Source organism: Thrips palmi, unplaced genomic scaffold (genome assembly GCF_012932325.1).
Source record: "Thrips palmi isolate BJ-2018 unplaced genomic scaffold, TpBJ-2018v1 HiC_scaffold_10, whole genome shotgun sequence".
Taxonomy (NCBI): Eukaryota; Metazoa; Arthropoda; class Insecta; order Thysanoptera; family Thripidae; genus Thrips; species Thrips palmi.
Window position 1 is genome coordinate 13,224,809 of NW_023144621.1, and position 14,877 is coordinate 13,239,685.

The 14,877-nt window shown below is 48.2% G+C and overlaps 4 protein-coding genes across 5 annotated transcripts; 1 reads left to right on the top strand and 3 right to left on the bottom strand.

Annotated features, from left to right (window-relative positions):
- Positions 1-2,430: 2,430 nt before the first annotated feature.
- Positions 2,431-4,650, bottom strand: LOC117649465 (acylphosphatase-2). Its single transcript, XM_034392305.1, has 3 exons — positions 4,344-4,650; positions 4,048-4,174; positions 2,431-2,731 (listed from the first exon to the last, which is right to left on the bottom strand). Exons 1-3 carry the CDS (start codon positions 4,444-4,446, stop codon positions 2,617-2,619), a joined length of 345 nt encoding a protein of 114 aa, XP_034248196.1. The 5' UTR covers positions 4,447-4,650; the 3' UTR covers positions 2,431-2,616.
- A 1,551-nt stretch (positions 4,651-6,201) lies between these two features.
- On the bottom strand, positions 6,202-8,023 carry LOC117648589 (protein dpy-30 homolog). Its single transcript, XM_034391160.1, has 4 exons — positions 7,872-8,023; positions 7,252-7,293; positions 6,771-6,913; positions 6,202-6,688 (listed from the first exon to the last, which is right to left on the bottom strand). The coding sequence occupies exons 2-4, from the start codon at positions 7,285-7,287 to the stop codon at positions 6,574-6,576; spliced, it is 294 nt and encodes a 97-aa protein (XP_034247051.1). The 5' UTR covers positions 7,288-7,293; positions 7,872-8,023; the 3' UTR covers positions 6,202-6,573.
- A 68-nt stretch (positions 8,024-8,091) lies between these two features.
- On the top strand, positions 8,092-12,096 carry LOC117653526. The gene is made up of 10 exons (XM_034399264.1): positions 8,092-8,189; positions 8,520-8,727; positions 8,812-9,027; positions 9,108-9,602; positions 9,702-9,956; positions 10,045-10,159; positions 10,239-10,465; positions 10,555-10,802; positions 10,894-11,174; positions 11,274-12,096. Exons 2-10 carry the CDS (start codon positions 8,545-8,547, stop codon positions 11,423-11,425), a joined length of 2,172 nt encoding a protein of 723 aa, XP_034255155.1. The 5' UTR covers positions 8,092-8,189; positions 8,520-8,544; the 3' UTR covers positions 11,426-12,096.
- Positions 12,097-12,167: 71 nt separating this feature from the next.
- On the bottom strand, positions 12,168-14,872 carry LOC117653533 (protein LTV1 homolog). Of its 2 annotated transcripts, none has more exons than XM_034399283.1 (10): positions 14,712-14,872; positions 14,432-14,578; positions 13,990-14,199; positions 13,809-13,899; positions 13,569-13,725; positions 13,286-13,481; positions 13,073-13,201; positions 12,807-12,989; positions 12,473-12,715; positions 12,168-12,396 (listed from the first exon to the last, which is right to left on the bottom strand). In XM_034399283.1, exons 1-10 carry the CDS (start codon positions 14,712-14,714, stop codon positions 12,283-12,285), a joined length of 1,473 nt encoding a protein of 490 aa, XP_034255174.1. In that variant the 5' UTR covers positions 14,715-14,872; the 3' UTR covers positions 12,168-12,282. The 2 variants fall into 2 exon arrangements, with proteins under 2 accessions (XP_034255174.1, XP_034255167.1); XM_034399276.1 differs by having other exon boundaries at positions 13,286-13,484.
- Positions 14,873-14,877: the final 5 nt, after the last annotated feature.

Genomic DNA, 14,877 nt, shown 5'->3' on the forward strand with positions numbered 1-14,877 from the left:
GATATCCCGGGTATAGTATTTGAACCATTCGTCTGTTTCCCGAGGAAGAACCCAAACCCACACCTATACTTACCCCTCCCCCTTCACTCCCCCCCCCCCCCACACACACACATACACGTTCGGGGGGCGCTGCCGCTGCCATATGGACAGCAGCAGAATTAACCCCTCCCCCCCTCTCCTCTCCGACTGCCAACGATGCGCGACAATTTCCCGCCAAATTGCTGGAATTGTCGTCTGCTAAGTGCCGACCGGACAGACAAGTACGGCGGACGGCCCACGGCCAAGGACTGCCGAGGGCTGCTGCCCTGACTCTCTCGCACTCGTAGGGAGTCCCGCATGGTCTCGCAGGGGTGCGAGAGAGACAGAGCGCCGCCGCGCCCACGCAGCGAGGACGGCGCGAATTCGAAAATCGGGCAGGAAAGAGGGATTTGGATTAGACCGGTCGGCCGAGGCCCCTTGAAGGTTGCACTGCTTGCGCGGCGTCTGGGGCTCGATGCTCAGTGGGCCAGAAGACCGGTGGAGGCGGCCGAAACCCTTGGCGCGTTTTGAGCCCCAGAGTCGCTAAATGGGACTCGCACAGAACGTGTGACCCCACCAATGGATTGCTCTCCGAACGAGGAGTCCATTGGTGGGGTCACACGTTCGGTTCGCGTCCTGCTTAGCGACTCTGCAGCTAAAAACGCGTCTATAGTTTAGGCCGCCGGCGCCGGTCTTCTGGCCCACTGTGCGATGCACTGTCTCTCCCTAGTCGCTGGCACACCCTAAGATATGGTCCGAGCGTTTCGGGCCTCATGGATTCCCAGGACCCCCAATAAAACTGTCACGCTGTCTGGCGGAGCTGAGACCGGCCTCACTGCAAAAAAAATCCGCCGCCGTCTCAACGAGCACGTCGCTAAGCCGTTTCCGCTAATCCCGATCCACGTGCGGAGTGGCGGGGCGGGGTGGGGCTGGCGGGACGGGGCGGGGCGGGGCGGGGCCGGCCGGGCGGAGCGAGCGGCATGAAGGCCTTAAGGATTGTGTTCCAGCACGGCGCGCATGCAGGCGGCCGGCCGAAAGGCCAGAAAGGCATTTCAGAACCATTTCTATTGCCAGTTAGGGATAATGGTTGCCATTATTCCCTTTTGTTCACTCAATGGGATAAGCGGAGATCAGTGTAACGTTATTGATGCACTCTAGTCAAGGCTGTCGTTGTTTCACGTGTTCCACCCGTTTCACCGCCTGCAGCGTTGGCAGTGAGGTTCCAGTCTGTGGCCACAGCGTTGCAGAACCTCTCTCGTGTGGGTTTGGCCGGGTTTGGCCTTGCACAGTGGGCCAGAAGGCCAGTGGAGGCGGCCAAAAGCCTACACGCGTTTTGAGCTCCAGAGTCGCTGAACAGGACTCAAACGCAACGTGTGACCCCACCAATAGATTCCTCGTTCGGAGAGCAAGCCATTGGTGGGGTCACACGTTCGGTCCGAGTCCCATTTGTTGACTCTGGAGCTCAAAACGCGTCTCCCTCCGACTAGACTTGTAGCGCCTGTGAGGTAGGCCACGGTGTCGGCCCGTAACACACCGTTGTGGAGACGGTGGCCTACCTCGCGCCTGTCGTCTTCAGGGGGCGAGGTAGGCCACCGTCTCCACAACGGTGTGTTACGGGCCGAGACCGTGGCCTACCTCGCAGGCGCTACAAGTCCGGGAAAGCCCTGCACGGCTGCGTGGCGGGCTGCGTGGCGGGCTGCGTGGCGGGCTGCGTGGCGGGCTGCGTGGCGGGCTGCGTGGCGGGCTGCGTGGCGGGCTGCGTGGCGGGCTGCGTGGCGGGCTGCGTGGCGGGCTGCGTGGCGGGCTGCGTGGCGGGCTGCGTGGCGGGCTGCGTGGCGGGCTGCGTGGCGGGCTGCGTGGCGGGCTGGCCTACCCTGCCCATGGCGGGCGCTGCGCTCGCCGGCACTGCCGCAGGTTTGGCTCGCGCTTTGCACAACGCTTCCAGCACACTGATTCCGAGCGCTACCATCGCTATGTGTCTATCTCGCACTCATGGAGCGCGCCTTGTAGGTGCGAGAGAGACAGAGCGACGAAAACGACCCTCGGAATCAGTCTGCAGTACGGGGCGGTCCACTGCAAGACGCGGCATTTGGTGGTGCATCCGCTGATTCTTCTCGAAGCGAGATAAGATAGGCGTCGCGAGCAATATTCCTCTGCGTGGAGGAAGGGGGAGCTTAACTCCATCGCACTTTCGAAGACGGGGCGCACTCGGCGCAGTCCCCACCCCGCGGCCTTGGCCTGCACGACTCCAGTGCTGCACTGCACGCCGCCTTGGCACCGGCTCCTCCCTCGCACTCACGTGACTGGCGCGGCTTTCCGCAAGGGTGCGAGAGAGACGGAATGACGAGCGGCCCAATGATGCGGTCGGTCCTGCCGCAGGATGGCGGGTTCACCAGGAAAAGCACACGCGTGTGGGTTGGAAAGTATATATTTGCTCTATGTCAACAAAAATATCTTTGTACATACATTATCGCTATAGCACGACGGTCACTTTTCTTAATACGATCATGTCCCACGCAAATCACACACTCACTCACTCAGACACACAGACAGACAGACGTAAACACACACGAACACACGGGTGGATGTTTGGGCGGCTTAGAAGCGGATGGTGAAGCCCCGGAACTCGGGCCGCCTCAGGTACTCCAGGTTGAGCAGGTCGCAGCGCTCTATCCTGCAGCCGGGGCTCCCGGTCTTGGACAGCCACGAGATCCTGGAACAAGTCGACATGGCGTTTGATTTACAGCGTGATGGTTGGCTGCAGTGGGCCACCCCGGACGCACAGTGGGTTGGCGGCCAAAAATCTAGACGCGTTTTGAGCTGTGGAGTCGCTACATGGGACTCGAATCGATCGTGTGACCTCACCAATGGATTGCTCTCCGAGCGAGGAATCCAGTGGTGGTGTCACACGTTCTATTCGAGTCCCATTTAGCGACTCTGGAGCTCAAAACGCGTGTAGAGTTTTAGCCGCCGCCGGCCTTCTGGTCCACTGAGGGACGGGCGGGCGCGCGTGCCGCCAGGCGGACGCAAGTGTGAGGCAATACAGCACGGGCCCAGCTGATGGTGCCGGTGCACGGTGCAGGCGCCCTGCACCGCCCTGCCGGACGCAAGCGCTGCAAGCGCTGCAAGGGCAGCTGGTGCATTCCTAACCTCAACACGGTCCACAAATAACGCTGGCGACGCCCCCGCCCTGGCCGCCCCGCCCCGCCCCGACCCGTCTTGGCCCAGCGTCGGGTAGCAATGTAAACACAGTCCGGCGGCGCCCATCGACAGCCCGCCAAAGTGACGGCATCGCTCTGTCTCTCTCGGACCGCTGCGGAGAGCCCCGTGAGTGCGACAGAGACGGAGCGACGGAAACGACAAGGCGCGAAGTGTTGGCGCGGGGCGAGGGTTGGCCGGGCCGCGCCTCCCACACTGTGAATCGGCATCGGCCCGGTCAAAGCCCCAAAGTCCGCCGCGGTCGCGCTCGCTAGCGCTGGCCTAGACAAAGGGCCAGGCTGCCCGGCAGCAGGTTCATTCCGAAAGTGATTTTGTCACCCCGTCTCTCTCTCTCTCTCTCTCTCTCTCTCTCTCTCTCTCTCTCTCTCTCTCTCTCTCTCTCTCTCTCTCTCTCTCTTTCCCACTCGATTGGCCGCCCGAAGGGGTGCGAGAGAGACGGGAGAGCATGCGCGGCATCGTCCTACTGGCGCTGCTGGCGCGCGCCCAACGGAGGCGGTCCGAGAGTGAGAGGGCCTCCTCCTCCTCCTCCTGAGGGAAGCAGAGCAGCAGGGCGAACAGGGCACCCTCCCCATTGTTGTATTATTTTAAGGGACGCCAGACGCGTCTCGCGGCTCCGTCGGCCGGCCGGTCTCTGCACCCGCGCACTTTCAATCATTTTCGCGCCTACACCCTGGGAAAACAAGGTCCAACCGGCGCGCATTCTTTCTCGGTTTCAATGGCCCGCCTGTCTTGATAGGGAGGGTCGCACACACGGTCTTCGATTTCGGTCTGACTTTCTCTCTTTTCTTCCCGTTGGTGCAAATGACTTACATTTGTTCGACGTATCTCTTCTCCCCCTGCATCTTGCCCAGGATGGTCCCCTTCTTGGAGTTCTTGACCCAGCCGCCGAGGCCCAGCTCCAGGCAGCGTTCCCTGCAGTACTTCGTGAAGTACACCCCTTCAACAGAAAACGGGACCCTCGGTTTTGGTTTGCACTGCAGAGCTTGCCGCTGTCTCTCTCGCACCCTTGCGGCACGCCCCATGAGTGCGAGGGAGACAGAAAGTCTCGCCACTCTGGCGACGGTGGCGACACCCAGAGGGTATCCGAGGATACCCCCTCCCCTCACCTTGCACTTGGCCGTACACTTCAAACTCGACCGACACGATGGCCGAGTGCCCCAGCTCGCGGGGCGGCTTGGCGGGGTCCACGTCCTGAATGTCCTGGATCATGGTGTCGCTGCGCCCGGCGCCTCGCCTCGCCACGCCCTGGAGGCTCTGGAGGTCGGCAGTGACTCGGACGCGAAGCGCGAAGGTTGCAGGCCCCGCACTGTACTCGCGGACAGTGTGGCGTCCAAGGATCAGGATCGCACTGGTCGGACTGGTCCACTTCACCCTACGGGCGCCTCCACGTGACTGGCGCCCTGCCCTACGCCCCGCCGGCCCCTGCCGGCCCGACTTGGCAAACACCGGGCCCTCGGGCCACTGCGGCGGCGTCTCACAGTGGGCCAGAAGACCGGTGGCGGCGGCCAAAACTCGAGACGCGTTTTCGGCTCCAGAGTCGCTAAATGCGACTTGAACCGATCGTGTGACCCCAACAATGGATAGCTCTCCGAATGAGGAATCCATTGGTGGGGTCACACGTTCGGTTCGAGTCTCATTTAGGGACTCTGAAGCTCAAAACGCGTCTAGAGTTTTGGCCGCCTCCACCGGTCTTCTGGCCCACTGTGCGTCTACAGGCTCTCTCTCTCTCTCGCACTCATGGGGCGTCCCGAAGAGCAGTGAGAGAGACAGAAACGGCGTCTGGTCGCTGCTGCTCGCCGAACAGGCGGACGGCGGACGGAGGGGGTGAGGCGGGACTTCGCGAACGCACCCCGGTGCCGCCTAGTGCCGCCCGGTTGGCAGGGGGAGGAACACGGGGGCTTCCTGGCGAGACAAACCGCCAATAAAATACAGACCCTTCAACGCGCGCTGATTTCAAGGCGTACACCCGTGTCGACGAGACAATGACGTCACTCGATGCGAGCCAGAGTAACGTGGACCACCGAGGCACAGTGGGCCAGAAGACCGGAGGAGGCGGCCAAAACTCCAGACACGTTTTGAGCTCCAGAGTCGCTAAACAGGACTTGAACCGAACGTGTGACTCCACCAATGGATTCCTCGTTCGGAGAGCAATCCATTGGTGGGGTCGCATATGTTCAGTGCGTGTCCTGTTTCACGGCTCCCGAGCTCAAAACGCGCCTAGAGTTTCGGCCGCCTCCACCGGTCTTCTGGCCCACTGTGCGAGGAGAAGGAGGTCCGCCCACTCGAACCAAGTGTAGAGAACTCCACACTTCCTGGCGTGGAGTGCGGAGTTCTCCCCACTTGGTTTCACAGTGCCTCGAGGAGTCCCCCCATCATCTCGGCCGCCTCGTCCTCGTTGGTCTGCGGCTGGAGTTGGGCTCCCGTCATACAGTTTTGACGCGTTGATGTGACAAGCGTGACAGGCTGCTCGCGGCACGTCAGAGGGTCCCCTGTCACACGCGCCAAGCCCAGCCAGGCCGCGGAACGAGGCGAGCATCAAGGTTTCAAACACTGCTGGATTTTTCTTTGCAATAACTTGCAAGTTGCGGTTGCATCACAACGCACGACACCTGAATATAAAATGCGTTGACTCAAGTCTCAACCCCGTCGCACGAGTCGCACGGGCGTCCACGGCAGGTGTCCTCGTTGACAACATTTCTGCCATTTGGTTTTGCTTTGCTACTTTCCCCCGTCTGCTGACCCGAAGACCTGACAGGGTCTATTTGCGGCTCGTCTTTTCGTCGTGTAGTTCCCCTCTCGCCCTTTGAGATGGCAAGTCATTACAGCGCGGCCAGCTTCAGCGCACTTCAGTGCTTCAAGGGCGATTACTCTGCAAAAAAAAAAAAATCGACCAAATTTGCGAAAGTCGATGGGGGAGCGCCCTGCTCCATTCCACAGAGGACGATTAGGTGAATAAAGAAAAGGTCGAGTTGCTCAACATTTTACTTCCTGAGAAAACTATATCTAAGTCACATGCAAACTCCAAAGTAGAAAACATAACAGTCACTTTAATACAATTTTCTTCCTGAAGGAAAGTTTAATTCATTCAATTAAGCATGAACAAAAATCAGAACATGGAGGAGTTTTGAGGTAGTGAGGGAATAAACCACACTTTCAATCATAGAATGATTTTTTAAAACAAATCAAACCAGAATGAATGAACAAGGACAAGTGGTAATAAGCATTACAAAACTTCTGAATGATTTGTACAAGGTAAAAAGCTTTCTCTAGTAGTCCTGGTCCTCTGATACACAGCCAATTGTATGGTACATAAATATGGAAAATCATAAAATGGCTTCATGTTGCTGATGTGGATGGTTGGGCTGACACAGCTGAAGCTGATGATGCAGACTCAAATTGGGCCTTATTCTTCATTAAATAGGAGGCTAGGAAGCTTATAGGATCTGCTGGCCTGAAAATAAATGGAAATAGAATGTTTCACATAAACAGTAAAACCCTCCTGATTCAAATCAAATAAACCATAAGTTACTTACCTTTCTTTAGAGAGGGTAGTTAAGCCTCGAATTAAAATGGGCACAACTGTCTGGTCCAGGTACTGTCGAGTAGGCAGGGATGAGAGGTCAATGCGAGTTTTCTTTGGTGCTTCACCCATGTTAGAGTCCTCTGCCTCTGTTTTCTGGTAAATAATGAAGGTAAACAGAAAAAAAGGTAAGTTTACAGTTGAAATGAGTGAGTTGTCAGGGGAGGGATTGAAATGCAGTCACAAAAAGAAAACAGGTTTTGCCGTGAATATAAATTACATGGGTTCAAAATGTTTTAAATCCAAAACCAAAATTAGAAAAGCTGTATGCAAATATGAACGCACCACCACCTGCTTCAGGCAAAATTTAAATTGTTAACAAGGCACTGATGTACTGACATCTTAAATGTGAGATGTTTGGAAGTTAAAAAATTCAGAAGCAATAAATTCTGATCATAAAGAAATAGAGAAGAAATAAAGAAAGAAGAAGTTACCAGTTTCTGTGAAGTGTCTTCTTTTTCCTCCATCATTAAAAGCTAAAAAAAAGAACAAAGCAAGTTGAAAGTGATTTAAATTCACTGACAACACAAACTAGATAATACTCAATACCACAGCCATCAAGAATATTACCATCACCTAATCACTTGCGAGACATATGATAGAGACTACTTATATCAAGAGCGTTTACGTTGCCAAACGAATACAAACTGGTTCACTGCTTTTGGGCTCGTACAAGATTGCCTATCGGACTGAGATATTTAGCTGTTCATGCAAAGACGCAGAAAGCGATTACAAAAAGTATATGCAGAAAGCTACCAATGCCAAAGGCCAAAACCAATACAGACACCATAACCTTTCCCAAAATGACAGCTTTACATTATTTAAAAAACTTCTGATTAGTCTAATTACTGAGATCAAATATATAAAAATTAAGCTCCAACTTTCGGAGATTTATTTGAAATACCGCTAAATACTGATAAAGACTGACAATCGAAGAATGAGAATGCCATTGACTGTCTCAATGGTGACATGCTTAGTTTCTTTTGACAAACGTATCGCCACACGGAGACTTTCTATAATACATTTCACGTCAAAGTCGTGAATTAATACGTACGAGGTAGTACAGACGTGAGACTGTTACACCTTATTTCACTTTCGCCACAAAAGTTCGGCTTTTCAGGTATCCACAAACTTATTTCCAGTCCAGTCAAAAGCTGCGTTGTTGTGTTTTTGTTGTTTTTCTTGTTGTTTTTGTATGACAAATTAGAAGGTACAAACTACAAGTTTCTCATACCCAGCCGCCTACGGTAAATTTTTTGTTTTGTTTTGTTTGGGTTCTGCTGATTATGGCGTCCGCATCAAATCTCTCCTCAGACTACCTGTTGAATGTGTCAGCTCAATTCTGCTTTTTATGATTATTCTGATCCCACTGGTGAGATATCCCGTAGAAATTGATCCCACTTCAAAGTAACGTTCCATTTCTTTGATTGTTTGTGGCCTTAAACTCGGTGAATCCCTTTAGTTAACCTCAGACCTCAATCGAATTCCTCACATTCCAATGAGTCTGGATGTGGTTATTGTTGGTGGTGACATTATTTATCCAATGAATCGTGCCTTGTTTCTATTCTCGATTCGTATTTACAATTTTAGTTTTGGAACACCCTTTACTGTTTATATTGTTATACCCCAACAGATTGAAAGATTTGTGGAAAATCAAGCACAAAACTACTTTCTCACCATAGTATTCCATTGTATTTTTCAGGTAAAGGAAGTATTGTGCCATCCAGATGGGAGCTGACCATGAGTTCCTTCCACTATGTGATGTGCTATTTAACATTATCTCTCTTGCGGGCTACTTTTGCGATGTCGTGTTCGATCTCGTGATGAGCTATGCCCTTTACTGCCGAGGAGATATTCAGTGGTTTGCTTTGTCTTTGTCTTTCATTCTTGTTTCATTGCTTGCAAGTCAGGTGTGTGCAATTTTTCAATATTTCTGTTTGAAAGCATTTCTGTGTGCCACAATGGAGATATTTTTTATTTCTTTTCTTTTCTAGGTTGTGTCAGTGAGGTGGTACCTTCGTGCATCATGGCGAAATGGGATATTAGAGAAAGGCGATGTCAGCACATCGACTGCTGAGTCGGGCACTCTATCAGAGGGGAAAAGAATCATTAGATATTTGGTGATTACCCTTCATTTTCTACAATTTGGTGTGTTGTGGAGATATTTTAAACTTTTTATTCCAATTGACTTACGATTTGTCAAACATGAGGTAAGTTTCACTCTTTTTATTTTTGCATCTATAAAAATTTGGTTAGAAAATGTTTTATTTTCAAAAATGTGTTTCTGCAGGTTCGAGAGCTTTGCCTCTTACGACTTGTTCATGCCTTTGTGGAAGCTGCACCAATGCTTCTCCTCCAACTCTATTTACTGTGGCAGAGTGATCAGCCAAAAGAATTCTCAGACTTGAATATGGTCTCGACTGTTCTCTCATTATTTTCTGTCTGTTGGGCTCTTGCTTCTTTCAGCAAGAATGTCCGCCTGCATAATATCCACAGACTGGTGCTCACATGGCTTGGAGTTATTTTCCAATTTTTTTGGAGACTCGGCACAGTGTGGTCAAGAATGACAGCCCTTGCAATTTATGCCACTTTGTATGGCTACTGGGTTCTTGTAGTCATTGGGCTACATTGGATGTGTATGTTTTTGTGGCTCATTTCGCCAAAGCATGCTTTCTATGGTGAACAGCTGCCTAGAGTTCGTAAACTTGTATTCTCAGCCCTGGTTGGATTCATATATGTGTTTGCATTCATAAATTTGCAAGAGTCTAACCATCGACAAAAAATGGTTTGTATTGTTTGTGTTTTGCTTTAATTCTTTTCTTTATCCTCATGTGATCTTGTCTTGTTTTAATGTTTGTGCTTTTCTTTTTGTGTGGTTCTTTAGGCTATTTTCTACATCATCATGTTTCTTGAAAATTCTCTGCTCGTAGCTGTCTGGCTTGTGGGGATTTGGTCTGATCCTCCATGGTACAAAACAACAGTGCCTCTCTTAGTTTTTTCAACCTTTTTTGGTGGACTCTCTTTTATGGCCCTGTATTATCGGTATTTCCATGTACGGAGACTCAATTATGATGCTCCCAGTTATCACAATGGCACTGTTAAGTCTGGCACCATTGGATCTTCACAAGGAAAGGATATGGTAAGTTTTGACATGCACAACAGAAGACTGAGTCTGATGCAGGAAAGTTGACTTGGCTCTCTTATGTTTATCTTTTTTCCTTTCGAAGGATGGTTCTTCTACAAGATACTCTAGTGGTGGAAGTGGCCAAGTCAGTTCCTCAAATGAAAAGAAAAATCAATATTCAAGGAGACTCACTGGAGCCAGGGGACTTCCTATTCCAGGTAACTTTTTACTATGGCTGCATTTAACAATTAAATAAATTAAAACAACAATTCATGCAATTTTTTTTTCTTTTGTAAGGTGTTTTTAACTGTAGGTTTGCTAATGCATCTGCAAGTTCAGTCGCTGCAGCAGCATTGAAGAGGAAGAAAAAGAAGCCTACAACTTTTGTACCGCCTCCCTCTATTGGCTCTGTAAGTGGCAGGAGCAGAGAGGATGGGGAGGGAGGTGATGATGACCGTTGTTTATTACAGCCTGATGCTATACCTTTCTGGTGCAGACCTCTCTCTCGACAATATAACCAGCAGGTACAACTGGACTTCAGTAACTGTAAATGAAGGCTGTGCGCAGAAAGGAGTCTTCCAATCAACTTGGTTTCTAACAATATCTGTTACAGGGTGGCTCAAGTGAAAATGAAAGTAGCTGTGCTCGAGCAGATATCCAACAAAAGCTGCAAGAAAAGAAACAGAAACAGTTAGCAGAACTGAGAGTTATTGAGGAGGAAATTTTACAAGGGAAACTTCAACGCCGCGAAACCGCCGGGCCAACCCCGCAGCCGGTTCGCCAACCAGCTCCTTACACAAAACGTCATCGGGCGCACACCCCAGAAATACTGCTAGCTCCACGCTTTTTACATTTGTATAGGTCAGTATTGTCGCCATCAATGGAACAAAAAGCAAGAAAGTAATTGCTTCTGGTCTCCTTGTGTTCATGTGTGTTGTGTTCATTTTCTTAGGCTTCCTGAGGCTGTCAACTTAGGCAATGTTCCAAATAACAACCACAGCCATGTGGTGCTGGCTATGCCCTCTTCGCCCGACTGTGGAGACAGATGTGCCAGTCCCATCGACGGTTTACCTCAGAGAGTGCCGCCTCAAAGAGCTCCATCAGACATGGAGTCACAGATCTCCTTGCCTCGTTCATACACTCTACCCAGACAGTTTAAGTATTATCGGCAGGGCAAAACTCGAAAGACCTTGAGGTCAGATCATTTTGTTGCCTCAACTAATTCAAGTGATGGTAAGTTCACGATGATTTATTCACAAAAATGTGGCCTGACTTTACTCACTAAATCTGTTTAAATAACAAAACAAATCTGTTTTTCCTCTTTCCCTCTAGGTGATGTAGATTCCGGTGATGAAAATGACTCAGAGGATAGCTCTCCACAAGAGAATGAAACAATGCCACAGCGCCCTGTTCTACGCCTACGACCACCACCGTTTCCTTTACGAGGCTACCAAGGACCTGCTAAACATGAAACTAAGTTATGATACAATACAATGACAGCCAGCTTTTCAAACTATTGCCAATGTAATTTTTGTACTTATTATTTTTTTATCTTACTTGTACAGTATTGTATGGATTAGCTGCAGAAGATACAGAGGCATCATCTATTTTCTGTTACTACTATTTTTGCAGCTTTTAGGTTTTATATGTTCACATGACATATTTTTTTAATGTCTTAAGCTCATTAACAACATCTTATTACTTTAGACTAATGAAGCTTCTGGCTGTGATCTTTTAATATTTTTTATATAAGTATATACACTTTATATATTGTTTCAAAGTGAAGGTAACTTAAGTGCCAGAATGAAATGTTCTTAGATCTGATTCAAAGAGGGTGTTAGCTGTTCTCAGTTTCTCAAGAGAAGGGTGCAGACTGTTCTTTGTATTTTCTCAAATGTGCAAGACTGATGATGTTTTACTTTTACTCTTCTCCACTTAGTTCATCTTCATCATCAGAAGTGAGAGTGACCAAAAACCCTTAATTCACAGTGGTTATGGTTATGTATGAAGAGCTATTTTTCTATCATTGTTCATTTTCTGTTTTAATTTTAGCTTTTAGGTTAGAGAAAATTTTGTTTGCCATGGTTGTGAAAGTATACAACAAATATTTATTTTTTTAAACAACACAAAATAAAAACTATGTATGATAACAGTATTTGACTGAAGTATTTGATTGAAGTGCAGTACTGATCATTGGTTTCCAGTAGGGAAAATAACAGGCACACAATTGGTCTCATCAAGAACAATTTTAATTAACAACCTATGTTTTATGCCAAAATAACCTTAGCAGCTTTCAAGAAAGTAATTGATTAACATTAAGAAATAAGATCACAAGTGAAGATTACAAAATTTTCATGGTAGGAATATTTTTCTTATTATTAAGAAGTATTTTCTCCTGTCTCTTCTTCTCATCTTTAAATGCAGCAGTGTTGGCTTTTCTTTCACATATCCTTTCCTGTAAGCAAGTTTAAGGAAGATTAAGAAATGGTGATGTCGCACAGACACATTTCATTCTAATAGCAACGGCTTACCCTTCTGTATTCTCTCAACAATCTCTTCCTTGTTCTCCTTTCTTCAGGGGTTTCATCCTTGGGCCGGATTGACAGGGTTGATAATGTGGAGATCACTGTCTCAGCCCTGTCACTAGCCTGTGGTAGACTTCCTTGTTCAGCTTCAAGCTTAGCTAGAGCTTTCGGAGTGAGCTTTGTATTGCCAGAATCAAACACACCTAATGGCATGCCTGTTTTGCCAGATATGCGAATTTTTCCAGGGTTCTAAAAAACAAGTTATTAAGAGATGTGAGAACAGAACCTTGTTATTAATAACAGGGCTGAAATGAAATGATTTGCTGAAAAGTAATCTCACCGAACTTCTTTCTGATATTAATTTTGGTCTGTTGTAAATATTGGAGTAAGTTGATAATATGGATTGGCAATCCCACTTTTCCTCATCATTGTCATCTTTTACTTCCAAATCACAAAGATCATCTTCTGAATCTGAATCCAGTGCTGTTGGAATATTGGTTCTTTCATAATCCTTTGAAATTTGCTGGAGACAAATATAACATCATATATACAAAGTGACCACAAAAATAAAGAAGCATAATGAAGCAGAAAAATTTAAGTATGTACCTCTGATGGGTCTCTTTGATCAAATTCTGCAACACATTCTAAAAGGCGCTCTGAAGTAGCAGGAACAAAACCCTCTATTTCTTCACAGTCCAATGCTCCAATTTCATTGTCATCATACTCTTCAAACATCTGAAAAGCAACAAAAGCAAGGATTGAGAATATTATATAGCTTATTGACTAAGGTAGTGCCTTAAAATTTAGCAGAACATGTACCTTTTCAAATCGGTGATCTAAGAGAGACAGCTGCTGATTACGTCTCATAACAGAACTAGTCATGGAATACTCAGTAAACCGTGACTTTGTTTCTTCATCTTCGAACTGACACATTCTTCCGCCAAGTTTACCAACTTTGTCTCGAGATTCACTGCCAACCTCAGAACCATCATCCTCTTCCTCATCACCAAATTCACTACTAAAGAAAACAATAATTTTAAAACTACAGATTTAAGATCAGGATGACTTTTAGTTGGCGCACACATTAGCACCTTCTGCTTACCTCATATTGAAGTCACTGTTAACACTACCATCCTCCTCATCTCCAGAGGCATTTGCAAGTTCCATGAAGTTATCCTCCAATTCATTTTCTGGGTCATCGTAGTTGAAATCTTCATCCATAGCTGCCACAATGTCAGGATCGAGATCCAGACGCAATCCTGAAGATAAGAACAGAAAGTATTAGATGTCAAATTTGATGAAATGTTGCGTCTTAGAAAAAGACAAGAAATGCAGAAAGTACCCGATTGGGGAGCAGCTTTGTTGAGAAGACCAACATCCTCTTCAACTTCCGAGGCAAACACAGAGGAGGGAAGTGTCAGTTGTTTAGGTTTCTGCAAAACACAACATTATTGAGTGAGGAACAAATATTAATTACCAGTCAGAACAGACACAAAAATTTAGAAATAGGTTCCTTAACACACCTCTACAATGTAAACTTCCTCATCAGAGCTTTCACCGTCATCCTGGGACTTCCCCTGTTTCTTCAACACCCGAGCATTTGCGTTGTTCCCAGTGTCCACCGGAATCCACTGCACAGTTTGCTTCGAAGTATCACGAAGGTGTTGAAGGTAATCATAATCGTCGTCATAGAATATCCCAAACTTGTGCTCCTCCTCCGAGTTAGCTTTGCCCTACAGAAGAAAAAATGCAAATTATTGTAAAATCAAAGAGAGTGTGGTAAAAATTACATGAGAAACGGCAGGGGTGGATTTAAAGCGGGGCAACAGCCCCCCCCCTTTGGCCCCTGGAGAGCCACCTCAAAGGTAGGAAGAGGGCAACACTTTGCCTCTGTCAGTAGGCAAAAGGCACTACTGAGTCCCTCCCACAGGCCAATTCGCCAGATGCCAAAACATCTAAACCCACCTTCTTCTTGGCCTGCTGCGCCCCTGCAGCCACCAAGACATGTTGGGGCGCGGTCTCGTCCGCGACCAGCGGGTCCTGCTGACTGCGATGCACGAGGTGGAAGGTCACCGCGTTCTTCTTGTCGATAAACTTTTTCTTGCCCTTCGGCTGAGAGAAGAGAAATAGAAATGAGACGAAAACAACTGAGACTGCCAATCCCTAAGACAATCATAACCTTTCCAGTCATGCGACACTGACGTCTCGACGACCGGAGAGATGTAAACAAACACGCAAAGCTTACCATTGTGCAGATTTGTCAGTTTTAGATGGTTACAGACAATGTGAAAAGGGAAACTTGGAGAGAAAGGATGTTCGACAACACAATAACAGTAGTGCAGACGCGTGCACGTTCACCGCTTTCTTTCTTCTTACTTCCACTTCTTCTGCTTCTGCTAGCCCCTCTCTTT